Below are 18,732 nucleotides of genomic sequence, written 5' to 3'. Positions count from 1 at the left end.
CAGACTTAGAAAAATAAAAATTTACCCCAGTCTTTGCCACTTTTCTATAATTCTGTAATAGACATAATAGAATTGTAGAATTAGAATGTTCTAACAAGGGGCGCCTGGGTGGCTCAGTGGATTAAGCCGCTGCCTTCGGCTCAGGTCATGATCTCAGGGTCCTGGGATCGAGCCCTGCATCAGGCTCTCTGCTCCGCAGGGAGCCTGCTTCCTCCTCTCTCTCTGCCTGCCTCTCTGCCTACTTGTGATCGATCTCTCTGTCAATTAAATAAATAAAATCTTTAAAAAAAAAAAAGAATGTTCTAACAATAATCCTAAAAACAAAACAAAACAATAATCTTATGGCCACAGCATTTAAATCAGAAAAATAAAATACACAGCCCTGTAAACATGCATTGTCAAGGCTTGAAAAGTGAAGAGTGATCTTCATAGCAGATAATAATGAATTCTGATACAATTTGAAATCTATCTTCCCTTAGTAATCCCAAGCACAAAGTACCTTTAAAGATGGCTTAGGAGGTATAACTGAACAGGAGCTAGAACAGCCTAATACTTCTAAAAGGCCCATAGTACTTCTGGAGTACAAAGAGCCCATAATAATTTATACCATGCTTACAATGTATTTTATTAATAATACTAAAGCAAAAATGCAGTTACATTTATAATTTTAACCTGTACCTTCCTACTATTTAAATCAGCTTTGCAAAATTTCTCTAATAAATCAAGAACAGTTCTACTGTATTTTAAAAACCTGATGGCAGTTTTAAGACTTACAGATCATCTGTATGGCTACAGATAAATTTGCATGACAATACAGAACTATAGATACAAATCAATAATGCAGGGCATTAAATTCACACGCCATTACAAGTCACACATCCTACCAGTATTTTTACTCCATAATTCTCACAGGACAAAGATGGTAATGAAAACAGCCACAGCCACATAATGAAACTAGTTTCAAAGAGTCTCCCATATGCTTGCTTGCTTCAAACACAGGAAGAACATTCAGAATTTGTCAGTTCTTCAAGCATCAAGCTTTTTTTTTTTTTTTAAGATTTTATTTATTTATTTGGTAGAGAGAGAAAGAGATAGCACAAGCAGGGAGAGCAACAGGCAGAAGGAGAGGGAGAAGCAGGGTCTCCGCTGAGCAAGGTGCCTGACGCCGGGCCTCAATCCCAGGACTGTAACCAGAACTGAAGGCAGATGCTCAACTAACTGAGCCACCCAGGCGCTCCAAGCATCAAGCTTTTATAGCCATTTTACCTAATGCAAATTATCCTAGATAAATATTTAACCAACTAATCTTAAGAATCTCCAAAATAAATTAGTTGGGCAAGCCTCCATTGACAGAAAATACTTCTGTGTAAAAATCAGAAACGTACTAAAAAACAGTATTTTACAGCAAGAACACTCTACAGGTAGATATCTCTCAACTTCTGAGCCTGCTACTAAAGCCAGCAACCTTTCTCTTTGTTTAGCTCATTTGGAAAGCCAGCAGTACTCCCTCCTGGCTTCTATCACAATACTTCCAACTCCTAATTATCTCAAGGAAAGGGTCAAGAAAACTACCCCACTACTTCCAAAATGGAGACCCTTAATAAAGGAATGTTTACCAATGAGAGAAAGCAAACAAGCAGTTTAAGTACAATGAGAAGAATAAAAATTTGTACCTGGTAGAGAACTGTAGCTTCTTCCAAGAGGCACATATGGCTTTAATCTTTTTAAACTTGCTTTTATTTTACAGCAACACATATTCTAGTGAGAAGAAAAAGAAACCTGATATTAATTTTATTTTAGGATGACTTATTAGAATACTTTTAACATCCTAACTGCTTTGTCAGAGAAAATACTTTGAATCTCCTTAAAACAGTTTCCATTTACTAACTCCAGTTCCTTTAAAAAGTGACAACCCAAAATTATACAACAGGAAAAAACAAAAATAAAACTAATACTGACATGCTATTTTGAGCTGATCTTAGAAGATGGTTCTCTAAGATCTGCAGCATTAGCAACAGAGGGAACACAAATTCTCTGGACCTATTCCAGACAAGAGAATCAGAAACTCTGAGGAGAGATAAACAATCTATGGCTGGGGTGGGGAGGTGTTTAAACTGAAGTATAATTAATACAGTGTTATATGAGTTTCAACAAGCACTCCAAGTGATTCTAAAGATTTATTTATTTGAGAGACAACCGCTCTTGAGTGGAGGTGGGGGATGAAGGGGGAAGGGAGAGTCCTAAGCAGACAGCACTGAGTGCAGAGCCTGACATAGGCCTCGATCTCGCAACCCTGAGATCAGGACTTGAGTTGAAACCGAGAGTCTGGTGCTCAACCAACTATGCCACCCAGGTGCCCCAACCTCCAGGTGACTCTGACAGCTACAGCTTGAAACTCAGGACCTGAAATTCCCAGAGAGCCGAAAAGTTAAATAAGCTCTCCCACACTGGCTATTCCTTGATTCTCTACAGGTGCTAAGAATTGGAAGGGGTCATGAAACTCAGAATTTATTAAAGTGGCTACACATTAGAATCACCTGGAAAATTTTAAAAACGTCTGAGGGGAAGTTGGGAGAACTAGGACTGGCATTCTTAAAAATTCCTGAGGTATCTTCTCCCATCCCCAGACCACTAGATACACATTACTGACTGCCAATACATTTAGAATTGTGACATTTAGTGTATTTATTAATAACTCTGGGCTGCCACATCTGCCCTTTATGGTATCTTGGAACACATGCCTCTGTCTTCTATATTCCCTATGCATTACTTACCAAGTTTTTGGCAATACAATACTATGATCCTAATAAAATATTTAAAGAGTAGAGACTCAAAACTATTTAAATTTCCACTGCATAATGATGAGGGAAAGACAGTGCTACCTGCTACAGGTGTACAGTCTGAAAGCATCAGCAATGAAAAGATCAAAGAAAACCTGTGTAACTCCTTGGGGTGCTAAGGACCTCAAAATGGAATATACAAATGGATAGTCTTCCCAAAACACTACACAGCGAATTTTGAAGTAGCAAAATGCATTTCAGACTAGGGATAAAGCCTTCTGCTTCTTGGTTACAGTTTCTCCCACACTCTCTGTTAAGAAAAACTGATGAAGATAAAAATATAATAGTTTAAGAGTATACAAGGCCTTTCAGGAAATAAAGTTGAAGTATATTTAATTTTACAAGAAAAGCTTACACTAACGTGCAGGATGGGTATCTTCTTATGATTTACTCTAAATTTCCTCAAGTTGGAGAACATGTTGACTTTCTAAACTTATTCTCTGAAAGGAAAAATACAAAATTTAAAACTAAGTTTATGTAGTATGTATCAGTAAGACATATTTAAAGTAAGGCATTTGTAATACATATCGTAAAAATGTATTGCATTTTAGCAGTACAGTATTTTTAGCTACCAAAAAACTCAACACATCAATCAGAAAATGAAAATTCTGACAAAATATGAGAAACATGGTTCTCAAGCTAAAATGTTCTTTGTTTTTCAACATGTTTTAATTCTTCAAGATATGAACATACTGTGGGAAAAGACTAAGATTACAAAAATATATCACAGCAATTACAATGTTATTCATGTAATTATAAAGAATTTAGTACAGAAAGGTAAGCAACTACATGTTAACTTGGTAATTTCTCATTGATAGTGTAATTTAGTGGTTTATCTGTACATTCTGATTTTTCTACCACAAATATGTTTAAAAAATACACAAAAGCAAGTCCTCTTCTGTGATTATAAAAACTAAATAATTTTGGTTTAAAAACATTTACTGAATATAACCCATGTTTCAAGTACACTATCAAAGCTAAGAGAAGTTCATGGAAGCATCTGAGACTAGATAGAGAGCAGAGAGCAAGGAAACATAGTGTGCCATTTTATATAAGATGCCATGTCAAAACTCATTATTTTGGGGAATCTGGCTGGCTCAGTCAATGTAGTGTGCAACTCCTGATCTCAAGAGTTGTGAGTTTGAGCTCCACACTGGGTGAGGAGATTATTTAAAAAATAAGATCTTTTTAAAAAAAATCCATTATTTCCCCCCTAAATCTGTGTTTTAAAACAGCCACATTCACTAACCCTCATTTATTTTTAAATTTTCTTTTTTTAGATTTTTAGATTTTTAGATTTTTAGATTTTTTTTAAATTTTTCTTTTTTTAAATTAAATTTAAATTTAAATTATCTTTAAATTTTCTATACAAGGGCAGGGGTGGGGGTGAGTCATGGTAGGAGAAGGGGAGAAAGAATCTTATGCAGGCTCCATGCTCAGTGAGGAGCCTGATGTGGCGGGGGGGATCTCATAACCCTGAGATCATGACCTGAGCTGAAATCAAGAGCAGACTGATTTACTGACAAGCCACCCAGGCACACCTCACTAACCCTCATTTAGGAAGTCACCAAATCCTTGTGATTTTACTTTCTAAATTTATCTTGAATCCATTCCCTCTTTTCCACTTCCAGTGTCAAAGTTCAGGAAGTTTACAATATCGTGCATGTTAGAAGCACTCTAAAATAGAACAAAACATTTCAACCAACGAAATACAAAAAAACCCAATAGGTTTTGATTCTACATGCAACTAAGAAACTACCACTTGTCACCATGGTAGAGCATCTAAGATCGTCCACAATTTTCTGTAAAGACTATTAAAATGCTCAATACCTTTCCCAACCACCTATATGACCTATGTGTATGAGGCTGGATTTTCTTCAGATAGTTCAACCAAAAACAAAGATCATACATACATAGTAACAAATACAGAAGGTGATAGCAGATGCCAGCTGTTTTCTTTATGCCCAACATTAAAGACACTTGCAAACTTGTAAGGCAAGGTAAAATATTCCTCGAACTAAATTACTTTTGTTTTGTAAAATAAAAGGTATTTCTCATAACACTATATTACTTACATTAAGATTCAGTGGATTTAAGTTAAAGTGAACTACTAAAGTATTTTAAAGTTTTAATTTCTAATAGTTGAGTATGTATTATAACCTACATTAAAAAAAAAAAACTCTTTGGGGGCACCTGGGTGGCTCAGTGGATTAAGCCGCTGCCTTCAGCTCAGGTCATGATCTCAGGGTCCTGGGATCGAGCCCTACATCGGGCTCTCTGCTCAGCGGGGACACTGCTTCCCCCTCTCTCTGCCTGCCTCTCTGCCTACTTGTGATCTCTGTCTGTAAAAAAAAACAAAACAAAAAAAAAAAAAAACCACAACTCTTCGGAGTTCTAAATCATTTTTAAGAGTATGAAGGGATGCTACAGACTAAATTTTGAAAACATATTCCAACATCCTGTTTCCCCAAGTGAATGCCCACGATTATTTTAAGCTACAGAAGGAAAAAAAAAGTTTACTAAATATCAGAAAAACTAACCAACAGAATCCATCTTGTATATACTAATACTTAAGAAGTCAAATTTTACATTAAAATGTGAATTTGAGGAAAATTAAGTAAATAATAACATAAGTGACATTCAGATATGACCAGTCTTAAAAAGTAGTACTCAAATTACTCAAGTGGGATATACTGCTTTAATCCATTATTTACATATATCCTTCAAATAAAGAACCTCCTCTCATCACTTACCTACTCAAAAACATTTAAATATTCTTAATAAAACAAAATCTGTCCCCAACTACAGTCACAGCCTGTACTGTCCTATTCCCCACTCTATACCAGGAAGCTCTAGGCAAAATTCCCCAGAAACATCATACTTTGGCACCTTCACACTTCTGTATGTAATGCTGCTACTGCCTGAAAGCAATCCTAGAATCCCCAAGACTCCATTCTTGGTCAATTTCCATTCATCTTCATGCCCCACCTTGAAAGCTTTTCCTAATTTCCGAGAAAGTTTTAATACTATCTTCCCTACGTTTCCATAACATTTGGAACTTGTATTTACTCATGACAAATATAGTACTTACAAGCTGTCTCCATTACGGTGAGCTCTCCAAAAGGAGGGATCTTCTACCAGCACTGCCTGGCACAATGAGTAATTTTTTGACCTATTAAGTTAATTAGGATTCTCCAGGGATAGAGGATTTTCTTCCTTTCCATGGATCAATGACTTTCAACAAAAGTAGTTGCCTACTATAGGTGCTATGAGGTGAGCTATTCTACAAGGCCCAAACCTCCTTAAGGCCTTGGAGAATAAAGTGTTCACTAAATGTTTTAACACCTAATGATACAAAAGCAATAATGGGGCAGAAAAACAGGTAACATTCTACCTTACTGGCAACAAGTTACATTACCAATAAACAAAAAGAATCCATGATTATTTTTTTGTGAATCAGTAGAGTATCATGTTTGTGAGGCCTAATATACAAAAAGAGAAATCATGAGGGTGCCTGGATGGCTCAGACTGTCTAAGCATCTGCCTTTGGCTCAGGTCATGATCTCGGGGGTCCTGGAATGAAGCCCTTCACGGGACTCCTTGCTCAGCAGGGAGTCTGCTTCTCTCTCTTCCTCTGCTCCTCCTCCTGCCCCTGCTCTCGCTCACTGTCTCTCAAATAAATTCTTGAGAGAGAGAGAAATCATGGACCACTAAACAAAAATCACGGGAGGCCTGGGTGGATGTTAGTTAGGCTTCTACTTTCATGATCCCAGGGTCCTGGGATCTACCCCATGTGGGCTCTCTGCTCAGAGGGGAGCCTACTTTTCCCTCTGCCTGCCACTCCCTCTGCTTGTTCTATCATTCTTTGTCAAATAAATAAAATCTTTAAAAAAAAATCATAAAATACACCAGTATGCAAGCAAAATTGAAGGTGATGTTGCTGAGAATCAAGTACTATGTGAAAGGAGATCCTAAAGCATCAAGTTGTTCTGTGTTTGCGATGGTTTTTGTTACAGTTAGTAATTTCTCCCAAATTAGAACTCCTTTTCACATTTTTGTCAAATCCAGTGTTTTTCAGGAAAATATCACATATAAATTAGGCCAATATGTTTACTACTATCGAATCTTAAAATCACCTTTGATTTTTTCCTATGTTCAACAGATCTCATGTTATCAACCTAAACACTTGTTTTTACTACAAATTTATTTCTAGCACAAGTTCTAAAACCATTTTAAGTTATATAAATTTTATCTCAACTTAAAAAATCAGTTTCACCTAATTTTTTAAAAGTTTCACCTGATTTTTTAAACCAGAAAAAAGTTTACCAAATTAACTTTTACTTGCTAAAAAAAACAGCCTAAGTAGATAAAGACACTTTTAAATTTAGGTCAACTGTACCGATAAAGCACAATTCCCTTGTTCATTTAACATTTATTGGAGCAACAGCTGGTTATTAGAAATATAAAAATGAGTAGGACATGATCTCCAATCTGGAGAAAAATGTTAGCTTTAAAAATTTTAGCCTGGGGGGCGCCTGGGTGGCTCAGTGGGTTAAGCCTCTGCCTATTTGTGATCTCTGTCTGTCAAATAAATAAATAAAAATCTTTAAAAAAAAAAATTCTAGCCTGTCTCCTGCATATTACAATAGCAAACATTTCAATCATAATACTTTTTTTTTTAAGATTTTATTTATTTATTTGAGAGAGAATGAGTGAGAGAGAGCACGAGAGAAGAGAAGGTCAGAGGGAGAAACAGACTCCCCAAGGAGCTGGGAGCCCGATGCAGGACTTGATCCTGGAAGTCCGGGATCATGACCTGAGACGAAGGCAGTCGCTCAACCAACTGAGCTATCCAGGCGCCCCTCAATCATAATACTTTTTACAAAGCTCTTACTATACCTGTTCCTCTTCCTCAATGTAAATAAGCGTGACTTTTTAACCATACACAATCAACTTTTAAAGCAGCTCTCACATCCATCTGACTTTTCACTTATAATTTCTCCGAGAGCAATAAATACTATCTAAATTTTCATCCAATCAGAGAAATGCATTTTCATGCTTCTGACTCCCAAAATGCAAAAAGTGGGTATCTACTATAACCTTTTGGTAGATAAACCAAGGAAGTGATGATATCCAACTTGGCTACTGGGGTATACAGGAAGTAAATATTTTTTTTTTAAGATTTTATTTTAATTTGACACAGAGAAAGATCACAAGTAGGCAGAGAGGCAGGCAGAGAGAGAGGAGGAAGCAGGCTCCCTGCAGAGCAGAGAGCCTGACGCGGGGCTCGATCTCAGGACCCTGAGATCATGACCTGAGCCGAAGGCAGCGGCTTAATCCACTGAGCCACCCAGGCGCTCCACGAAGTAAATTTTTATCAGAAAGTTTTGCTGACATTGATCTGCTTAGGCCATTTTTAGCCTGCAATCACAGCTGAAAGTAAGAACAAATGATAAACAGCCAACCACTTGTCTCCTCTATTTTACACAAATCAAAATGTGACCACTACTTAACCTTACTTTCTATTCCCGGTCCAGAAGGCAAAAAGGGCATGAGTGGCTTTGAGAATCATAAATTTAAAAAAAACAATACTGATGAGTTCACAACTTAAGCCTACTAAAAATTTCCATAAGCTGAAAGAACTACAACAGGAAACAATAAGGATAAATCTCACAATGTTAAGCAAAAGAAACCAACACAAAAGAGTTCATACTGTATGATTCCAATTATTTAAAGTTTAAAATGGGTAAAACTAATCCATTTTGTTACAAGCCAGGATGGTATTTACACTTGGCAGTGATTGGAAAGAGGCCTAAGGAAGGCTTCTGGGGTGCAGGTTTATGTAATTTCTTGATTCACGTGCTGCTTACAGGGTGTGGTCAGAGTTTGAAAACCCCCTGAAGCATCTATCTTATATATGCATTATTTGCGTGTATCTTACACTTCAGTAAAAAGTCTTTTTAAAACTTTTTTTTTTTAAGATTTTATTTATTTATTTGACACAGAGAGAGATCACAAGCAGGCAGAGAGGCAGGCAGGGAGAGAGGGGGAAGCAGGCTACCCGCTGAGCAGAGAGCCTGACGCAGGGCGCCATCCCAGGACACTGAGATCATGACCTGAGCTGAAGGCAGAGGCTTTAACCCACTGAGCCACCCAGGCCCCCTTTTTAAAACTTTCCATAAACTTCTCAATATAATAGAAATGTCAAGTGGGCAAAGACCTGAGTAGTTTACAGAAGACTTGCTGTAGTCCCAAGTCTTCTGCGATCTTGGATAAATAACTTAAAAATCTCTGAACCTTCCTTGCCATCTATATTACCAGACGACCAGTATGAGAATTAAGTTCATTTACTCAACAAGAATTTATTGTTATTGTGTCTACCACTGCCTCCTAGCAAATGGCTTAAAAGTAGTGAACAAAAAAACATCCTTGTACTCACACTGTCTTTATCCTAGTCACTAGATAATCAAAAGGAATAAATAAAATACTTACCATCTCCTACGGTGACACGTGCTGTAGAAAAGAATTATGCAGGAACCGGGAACTGGTTAGTAACCATAAGCCAAGTCACTTAACAAGTGACATTTAAATGACATTTAAGCAAAAACGTCAAGTAGGTGTAGGAAGCAAACCCTGGGGGAAGCGTGTTGTAGGAAAAGAGATTACGTAATTTAGTGCACCTGAAAACGCTGGTTAGAAATACAGTTTTAAAGAAAATACACCACATTAGATGATGGAGCCTTGAAAACCCTCAAAACCAAACCCACCTTACTGCCTCAACTCTACGAACTAAGACTTAGGAAGATGATTAAGGTCTTCGGGAGGCCCTCTCATCCTTCTCTGTAGCTGGTTGTTGCCTCCCTAGAGGGGGGCACGGTGCCCAGCGCGCCGTAGGGTAACAGGCACGCGCGGGTCGGACGGCGCGGTCCGATACCCACCTAGCACTAGGGCGCATACTGGAGGCCGGCTTTTTCCTGCCGGGTGTTCAGAGCCGCAGGTGCAGGCTGCGCCAAAGACCGCAAAGGCCTCGCGTCACGATACACTACCTCGGCGAACGTCCTGTTCGCTCCAGAAGAGAACTTAACACCCCTCACACCCACCTCCTCCGGCCACCGCACTCCCCCAGTTCCGGCGGTGCAACACTCAAATGTCGCCTGCGAGCAACTTCCGCCCTTCCAGCTAAACGTGAAGAACAGAGGTCCGGAACCGATGTGTCGCGCTTTCTCCGGAGTCCGTGGTTTTACGACTCTTTTCCGTCGAAGCTGGCGTGGAGTTAGCTCGTGGGTCTGGGAGATCCGAAAACTGACATCTTTGCGCCCCGACAGCTGCTCCCCACAGCTCTGCAGCCTTCACCATGGTGAGGAGGTAGTTTTGGGGCACTCGTATCGATTGGTGGGGCCTGGAGGCCCTGGGGCGGGAGGCGAGGGGTGGTAGGCGGAAGGGAGGTACTGCCGAAGGGAATGAGGGTGAGGGGGGAAAAAGCATCTGGTGGACACAGATTGGGGTATTTGCCAGAGTGCACGCTTTAGAGCGAGATCGGTTTCACTCTGTTAAATTCCTGACTTAGCCACGTTTGTATATTGTCAGTGCCAGACTCCAGCGATAACCCTATACTGTAGGCGAAATTCCGCTGCCACTTAGTTTTATTGCTGAGGAAATTTAAGACAGGCCAAGCCACGGGCCAAGCAGCTAATGAATTAATGAATTAATCTGGGCTTAAAGCACAGATCTGACTGCCATATCCGTTCTCTACTATGTCTCTCATTTGTATCTCTGCGGAATGGCATTCCACATGCTTGCCTCATGATTTCTGCAAAGTTTATTGTGCTAGCAGTTGAAAACACCACACCAGATACATAGTAGCTGGTTGTTATTTGGAGTTATCTGTGCTAGAGTTGACGTTGCATCATTAATTTATTTTGCAGTCTTAAAATACAAATGGACTGTGGCCCCATGTTTAAGATAAAACAAAAGTGGCTTATAAAATAAAAACGGGCACTGAAAAAGCAAAAAGGGATCTCATACATTGCTGGTGTAATGCACAATAGTACAGCCCCTTGTGAAAACAGTTTGGCATGTGGCAACACACAAGCCTTCTGTGCCAGTGTTTATTTGCTAAAAACGGGAAACACCCCAGATATCCATGAACCGATCAAAGGATGAATGGGGGTATATCCATACATGGAATACTACTACTTGGCAATAACAAGCATTGACGTACTGACACATGTAACAACATGGACAAATCTCAAAAGTCCTAAGTGAAAGAAGCTAGATGCAAAAGGCTACATACTGTAGGTACTATAAGCTTCTTCACAATGATAGAGGGAAAACTAGAGTGAGAGATAACAGATTGGAGGTGGAAAAAGGAGGATTGTCTTCAAAGGAATGCAAGGGAATTTTCTGAGGTGATGGAAATAGTCTCTTTTTATTGCGGTGGTTACAAAACTCTGTAGTTTGTCAAAATATAAAACTGTACACCTACACCTGGAAGAGCATTTCATTATATGTAAGTTGTACTTAAATAAAATAGTTTTCCTTAATAAAAAGTATGAAGAATAATGATGTTATTGAAAAACCAGATTACTCATGCTCAGGAAAAAAGAGAAATTCTGGAATGATGTCATCCTTTTTGTGGTCCAGTGGATTTTGGACAATTCCTTCAACAAACACTAACTTTCACTGAGATTATTACAGATGTAAATCCTGATGCCTCGTACCATTCAGGATCAAAACGTATTTAACTTGTATCATGTAAATAGGCTTAATAGCGTAAGAGTTACTTAAACAAGTGAACATTTGGATGACATAAGGCCTTCTGTACTTTATATGGTATTCAGAAAGTTATTTAGCATAATTCTGTCAACATTCTTTAAAATTAATGTTTCTTACATTACAGCCACAAAATGAATATATTGAGTTACACCGGAAGCGCTATGGCTATCGTTTGGATTACCATGAGAAAAAGAGAAAGAAAGAAGGTCGAGAGGCTCATGAACGTTCAAAGAAGGCAAAAAAGATGATTGGTCTGAAAGCTAAGCTCTACCATAAACAGCGCCATGCTGAGAAAATACAGATGAAAAAGACGTAAGTGATGAGTTCTTCATTGTAACCAGTTAACATCTTTTGAGTAATAATTTTTAAAACTGCAATCTTGAATCTTCTTCCTTCTCGGTAGTATCAAGATGCATGAAAAGAGGAACACCAAACAAAAGAATGATGAAAAGACTCCACAAGGAGCAGTACCTGCGTATCTACTGGACAGGGAGGGACAGTCTCGAGCTAAAGTACTTTCTAATATGATTAAACAAAAACGAAAAGAGAAAGCGGTAAGAAATAAAAATTGAAATCTTTATTTTTGTTTAGAATTACTTAATATTAGTCTTTTTCTTCAGTGTAATTGGAAACATGGTGTCCAGCTACTATTCCCATTATTTAGATATTAAAGTCTTTGTAAAGTTCATTTTGTATTAAATATTTAAGTAATAAAACATTTACTTTCTCATCATGAGAACATTCGCATTTAACAGGTTTTTAAAAAGTTACTAGAATACCACACATCTTTAGTGTAAAAAAGTATCTAAAAAGTTAGGGCATGAATCTCAAATTCAGTATTTTAACAGCTTTCTATACTTGACACCTCCTAATGCTGTGCTCTTGTGGAAAAAGATACAGCTGCTTGTTTTTGCTGCCCTATATTGCTAAAATTAGTTTAAAAATAGAGGTTTTGCCCTCTAACTGATTTGACTTAAATAAAAATTTAACATTTTTTAAAATATTACTAAATTACACTTGGTGTCAAATTAGCTTAAAGCCTGCTAAAAACAGATAAAGGCATATATACTACTTTTAAACATCTGTGGGTAAATTGACAGAAATCCAGATAGCATCAGAAATGTTCAGTCTCCAATTTTGATTTAAAAAAACACAACTGTTTGAGGCACCTAGGTGGCTCAGTCAGTTAAGTGTCTGCCTTAGGCTCAGGTCATGATCCCAGAGTCCCTGGCTTAAGCCCCACATTGGGTTCCCTGCTCAGTGGGGAATCTGCTTCTCTCTTCCCCACTCACTCTATCTCAAATAAATACATAAAATCTTTAACAAAAAGAAAAAAAAAAAAAAAACCAGACTGCTTATATTTTGGTGTGTGCTATCTAAAATTAGAATGTTGTAACTTGAGCACCCAAAGAAACTTTAGAGGTTATCTGCTTAACCCCTACTTGTTTTACAGATAAAAGACTTTAAGTCCAGGAGGTTGTAAATCATTCTTCATAGTCATTATCTGTGGAGTGGTAGAATTGCTTTTAAAATCTGTCTTAATAAAATCATTCTTTTTGCTACCTTGTACTGCTTCAATTTTTCATAGAATTTTCATTCTGCAGAAGTTAAAATATGTGACAGTGATTTTGTCCTACTAGTAATGAAATCTAAAAGTCCACTCGAGATAAATTAAGTGGAGACAGTCTTCCACTTTTATACTATTCACTATTTAGTAGTAAGCACATACACTGTTTAGAGAAATCACTGCCTTACTACAGGTGGCATTTTTCATTCATAAAAAGGCATTGAGATTTTTAGCATAAGCAAACAATTTATTTATGTATTTTAGAGTTTATTTATCCCACAAGCAAGGGGAAGGGCAGACGGAGAGGGAGAAGCAGGCTCCCGGCTGAGCAGGGCGCCTGATGTGGGGCTTGATCCCAGGACCCTGGGATCATGACCTGAGCCACCCAGGCACCCCACAAACCATTTTATTTAATGTATCCATGATAAGAAACTTAATTAGTGCCAATTAATTTGGGGTTTTTGAGGAGATAGTGCAGACTTCTAGAAAACATTGGAGCCAAAATCTTGTTGGTTTAGGAAAAAAGTGAATCCACTACTTTGTACAACTAAAACATATTTTAATTTTTAATTCTCATTGCTTTTTACTAACATGATAAATTTTAACTATGGTCTATTTTTTAGGGAAAATGGGAAGTTCCTTTACCCAAAGTTCGTGCCCAGGGAGAAACTGAAGTATTAAAAGTTATTCGAACAGGAAAGAGAAAGAAGAAAGCATGGAAGAGAATGGTCACTAAAGTCTGCTTTGTTGGAGATGGCTTTACTCGAAAACCACCTAAATATGAAAGATTCATTAGGCCAATGGTAAGTCCATTGCAAGAGTGGAATGGATTAAATATTAGTTGCTGTGTTAAATTGGATAAAGTATAATTACCTGAAATTCCTAAAATTGGTGTGAAAAGAGAATGAAAGAACTTTTTAGGCTTTTTTTAAGTTATTGATAAGGATACTATCTTAAGTTATTGATAAGGATTCTACTACTATCAAAAATCTTGTCTTTGGCTTCATGAGAGACAGGAAATGAAAACTAATTCTTACTGCAATGTCAGTGAATCCTGATTTTTATATATATGTCATATTAGAATCTTTGTTTTCCACGTGAAGTCACCTTACTCATTCAGCAAGTAATCTATATGCCTGACACTTGTTCTCTTTGAAAACAGTTAGAAAACTTGAGTAGGACTGTTTTTTTCAAGAAGCAATTCCCATTTAGTAAGAAAATTATCTTAATGCTTTTGAAAACATTCAGTATGTAGTCACTGAAAAAAGAATGTAATGTAAAAGTACAACTTTTCTAAAGAAAATCATGACAGTCAAAACCATTCTCCTCCCCTTTCCCAAATGTAACTGAACATTTGGTTGACCATTCATCAACTCAGGTTGGGGGCTTTCTGCGCAGCCCAAAATCCACACAGAACTTTTGATTCCCCAAAAACTAAACTAATAGCCTACTAATGCTGGAAGCCCTACTGATAATATAAACGGTCAGTTAATACATATTTTGTATGTTATGTGTATTATAATTCTTAAAGTGAAAGAAAAAAATGTTAAGGAAATCCTAAAAGAAAATAAGTTTATAGTACTGTACTGTATTGAAAAAAATCTGCCTCTAAGTGGACCTGTGCAGTTCAAACCTGTGTTCAAGGGTCAGCTATATATTTTTTGCATACATTTGCTATATATTGTTTTCCCTTTAAAACACACTGAATTGCTCTCTTCACTGGAAATCCAGCCTGCTTAGAAAAACAGCCAGACAGAGAAAAGTTGACAGTGTTACCCCAGCTCTCAACCTGAATAATTTTTGATGGATTAAAATGTTGTCGAGCAGCCTGTTTCTGTAAATTAAGTTCTGTTGGAATACAGCCATGCTCTTTTATTTACATATTGTGTGTGGCTGTTTTTTTTCTGTAGACTTTTTGAGTAGTTGTAGGTGAGACAGTATGATCTGCAAAACCTAAAGTGTTTTCTGTTCATTTACAGAACCTTCATCTATCCCTGGATTTTATTATGGACTCCCTTGTTTTGATTTCATATTTCCTAATTTTCTAAATACAGTTTCGTAACTATCAGTTCTATTGGGAGAGAATATGGTCATCGTACTCTTCTAGGGTTTTTGTAGCTTGGCAGATAGATCTCATTGTGCATTAGTCAGATGGCATTCCCAGCTGTGTAAGTTTATTACAAAATTCATTACTGAGTCCATTTCTAAGAACTTTTGTATCGCCATCCTCTACCCCCTTACAGGCAAATATCAAACTTAAGAGACTGTAGAGTGTTGTGGCTTCTGAAGTGCTACCCCCGAAAAGGCCGTATCTAGGTGACGAGATGACTCCAGTCTCTGTAACAGACCACTCTGGGCTTGAGTCTCCAGTCTATGACCTTACCATCAATGAAAAGCTAACAGTCCACCCTCTTTTTTCATCATGTAAAAAAAAGCGGAGGTCTACAGAGACTTGGAATCAGGAGAGTTAAGTTTAATTCCATCCACACACCATTCAACCTGGGAACAAGTCATTTCACCTGCCAATCTTTATCATTTAAAAAAAAAATAGGGGAGTTGTTGTAAGGTTATCCTGCTTAAATAAGCTACTTGAATGCTCCATCATAGTGCCTGGCATGCCGCAAATCCTCAGAAAATGTAGATAATAGGAAAATCTGAGTATGATGCTAGATAACACTTCATGCTGAAAACATCAGCAGTGTGTGTTTGGGGTTTCCTCTTCACACATTTATCAGGCTTTTAGTCTGTATAATTAGAAGTTTTTAATTTGATTGCCTTAAGATTTGAAATTGTTCATCCATGGGATTTTATTTCAAAGACAATTAGAAAAGCAGAAAGGGATCATCATTGCTCATCATTGTTAACAATTTAGACTCATAACATTTTTGTGTTTGACTTACTAGGGCTTACGTTTCAAAAAGGCCCATGTAACACATCCTGAATTGAAAGCCACCTTTTGCCTGCCAATACTTGGTGTAAAAAAAAATCCTTCATCCCCACTATATACAACTTTGGGTGTTATTACCAAAGGTACTGTAATTGAGGTGAACGTGAGCGAGTTGGGCCTTGTGACACAAGGAGGCAAAGTTATTTGGGGTAAGTAAATTTCTGAATATGGGGCTACTGCTACACAGTGCTAAAATTGAAATTTGCAAGTTGAAAGGACATAGCAGATTTCAATGCAGAGTTAAAATGGCGTGAAATCAGATTGAAATCTTTAGGAAGAATACTTTTTGTAGAAAAAGTTGTGAATGTGATTCTTTTTAACTTAGATAACTGGTTTCAATTACAAGTGTACTATATTGTTAGAATTTAAGACTGCTTTAAAAGGCATTAGGAGGGGCTCCTGGGGAGCTCAGTGGATTAGAGCCTCTGCCTTCGGCTCAGGTCATGATTCCAGGCTCCTGGGATCAAGCCCCGCATTGGGCTCTCTGCTCAGCAGGGAGCCTGCTTCCCTTCCTCTCTCTCTGCCTGCTTGTGATCTCTCTCTGTCAAATAAATAAATAAAATCTTAAAAAAAAAAAAAAGGCATTAGGAGGGAAGCAGATGCAGAGTTACGGTTATAACCAAAAAATACTGAAAGATAATACAGTAAGTTAACCATGAGCAGAGGAAGGGAGACATATCATACACACAGCCACACTACTTCAGTAGTAATTAAAAATAAAAGGTGTCATGCAGCAACTTTAATTATTCTTCTCTCATTTTCTTAAGTTTTCTGCTTCTTGGGTCCAGGTATTTCTAAATTTTAATGTTCTCTGGAATTGAAGAATACACTAATTTTTTGAATCTTCATATGAATCACTAACTCATACTTCCTACTGCAGGACCTCAGTTTTAAAATAAGTTAAATTGGGTGCCTGGGTGGCTCAGTGGGTTAAGCATCTGCCTTCGGCTCAGGTCATGATCTCAGGATCCTGGTACTGAGCTCCACATCAGGCTCTCTGCTCAGCGGGGAGCCTGCTTCCCTTCCTCTCTCTCTGCCTGCCTCTCTGCCTACTTGTGATCTCTGTCAAATAAATAAATAAAATCTTAAAAAAAAAAAGGTTTTATTTATTTGACAGAGATCACAAATAGGCAGGCAGAGAGAAGGGGAGCAGACACCCCGCTGAGCAGAGAGCCCATACAGGGCTCGATCCCAGGACCCTGGGATCATGATCCCAGCCAAAGGCAGAGGCTTAACCCACTGAGCCACCCAAGTGCCCCTAAATAAAACCTTTTAAAATTTTTTAAAAAATAAGATAGGTTAAATTGATTTGAAAATTAAAGTTCGTTGAATTTTCCAGTAAGAAAAGTATGTGGAAAAGCAACAATGCTCAGGTCAATCCACAAAGGCTTGTTAATACAACCTACTAACAGAATGGAACTGACCACCACTTGTAAAAAAAAATTTATAAAAACAGTATATAAGAATTGTTTTCAGAATTCATTTGATTTTGAGTGATTTGTAAAATCTCATTGATCCTACTATAATTTTTTTCTTTCTTCAAAGTGGTGATTAAGAATATTTTGGGCAAAGTTAATTTTTATCAGCATTAACATCCCTCCTTTTCCCATTTTTTCCTCAGGAAAATATGCCCAGGTTACCAACAATCCTGAAAATGATGGATGCATAAATGCAGTCCTGCTGGTTTGACAGCAGTTTCAGACAAGTATTCCTTATAATTACTGAAGACTACACACCAATCAGGAAGACAGCCATTCCTGTGGCAGTTCTGAATACTACCAAACAGCCTTACGTATCTGCAGTCATCAAGAGAAACATTTATTCTATTGTGAAAAACATTAAAATAGACATTTATTAAAATAAATGGTCTTTATTTTTGTCTTTTTAGCATTTGGATGTTCATAAATTTGAATAATTTTAAAAAGCAATTATAGAAATATCTTAGTTCATCTGCATTAAGTAGTGGATACTCAGCAATGCAGACCTATTGTTACTGGAAAAACCAGTGTAGTTGAAAATAGCCTTTATCATAAAGGTTAGTGCACACTTAAATATAGAGCCTAAACTACAAAACTATCATTTCTGAGACCTTCAAGTTTCTTTTGCCTCATTTTCATTAATCCTAAGAAATGCAGCATTAACATTTGGTAGCATTTGTTTATAAAGTATTTATACTCTACTAGAAGTACAGGTGAAAAAAGGCACACTACACTAAATGGAGTTCAGAAGGATTTAGGTAACTCCTTTCACCTGTCTTCACACACAGTTGGTGAATTCATATTTTAAACATTTTCTTCCTCTCAGTCATGTATAGTAATACTTTGAACTGTATTTTTCCTCCAAATACATAGAAAAAAATGCACCAAAATGTTTATGCTTTCCCATTTTTAGAATGGTTAAAAACTTAAGTGATTCCAGGTAGAGTTGTTTAAAGAGAAAAAGACTGCACTGATGCCTTTAAGAGAAATTTGTTTGCAGTTACCTGGATAATAAAAAAAGGTCTTTTAGGTTTTTAACTTGGTCAAAGCACTTTTGTGATCTGAATTATGTTTGTAGCTTTGAGCTTTAAGGTGTCCATAATATTACATTAATCTATGATCACA

General features: G+C 37.4%; 2 protein-coding genes across 13 annotated transcripts in view; one reads left to right on the top strand and one right to left on the bottom strand.

Annotated features, from left to right (window-relative positions):
- GFM2 (GTP dependent ribosome recycling factor mitochondrial 2) overlaps positions 1–9,958 on the bottom strand; it is a 77,311-nt gene extending 67,353 nt beyond the window's left edge. For 5 of the 12 annotated variants that reach the window (XM_045999672.1, XM_045999677.1, XM_045999668.1 and 2 more), the window contains exons 1-3: positions 9,779–9,942; positions 3,196–3,280; positions 1,674–1,758 (exon numbers count right to left, since the gene is read on the bottom strand). In XM_045999672.1, the coding sequence (XP_045855628.1) occupies positions 1,674–1,758; positions 3,196–3,258 (148 nt within the window). In that variant the 5' untranslated portion in view covers positions 3,259–3,280; positions 9,779–9,942. Of the gene's footprint in view, positions 1–1,673; positions 1,759–3,195; positions 3,281–4,390; positions 4,518–9,332; positions 9,474–9,607; positions 9,739–9,778 lie in introns of those variants that run through there. The other 7 variants (XM_045999667.1, XM_045999674.1, XM_045999666.1 and 4 more) reach the window with 7 other exon arrangements.
- Positions 9,959–10,047: 89 nt separating this feature from the next.
- On the top strand, positions 10,048–18,002 carry NSA2 (NSA2 ribosome biogenesis factor). Its single transcript, XM_045999683.1, has 6 exons — positions 10,048–10,197; positions 11,740–11,927; positions 12,019–12,169; positions 13,806–13,985; positions 16,086–16,278; positions 17,751–18,002. Exons 1-6 carry the CDS (start codon positions 10,195–10,197, stop codon positions 17,816–17,818), a joined length of 783 nt encoding a protein of 260 aa, XP_045855639.1. The 5' UTR covers positions 10,048–10,194; the 3' UTR covers positions 17,819–18,002.
- Positions 18,003–18,732: the final 730 nt, after the last annotated feature.

This window comes from Meles meles, chromosome 3 (assembly GCF_922984935.1).
Source record: "Meles meles chromosome 3, mMelMel3.1 paternal haplotype, whole genome shotgun sequence".
In the NCBI taxonomy this organism is placed as follows: domain Eukaryota; kingdom Metazoa; phylum Chordata; class Mammalia; order Carnivora; family Mustelidae; genus Meles; species Meles meles.
Note: the sequence above shows the minus strand (reverse complement) of the source record. Positions and strands in the feature narration are given on the sequence as shown.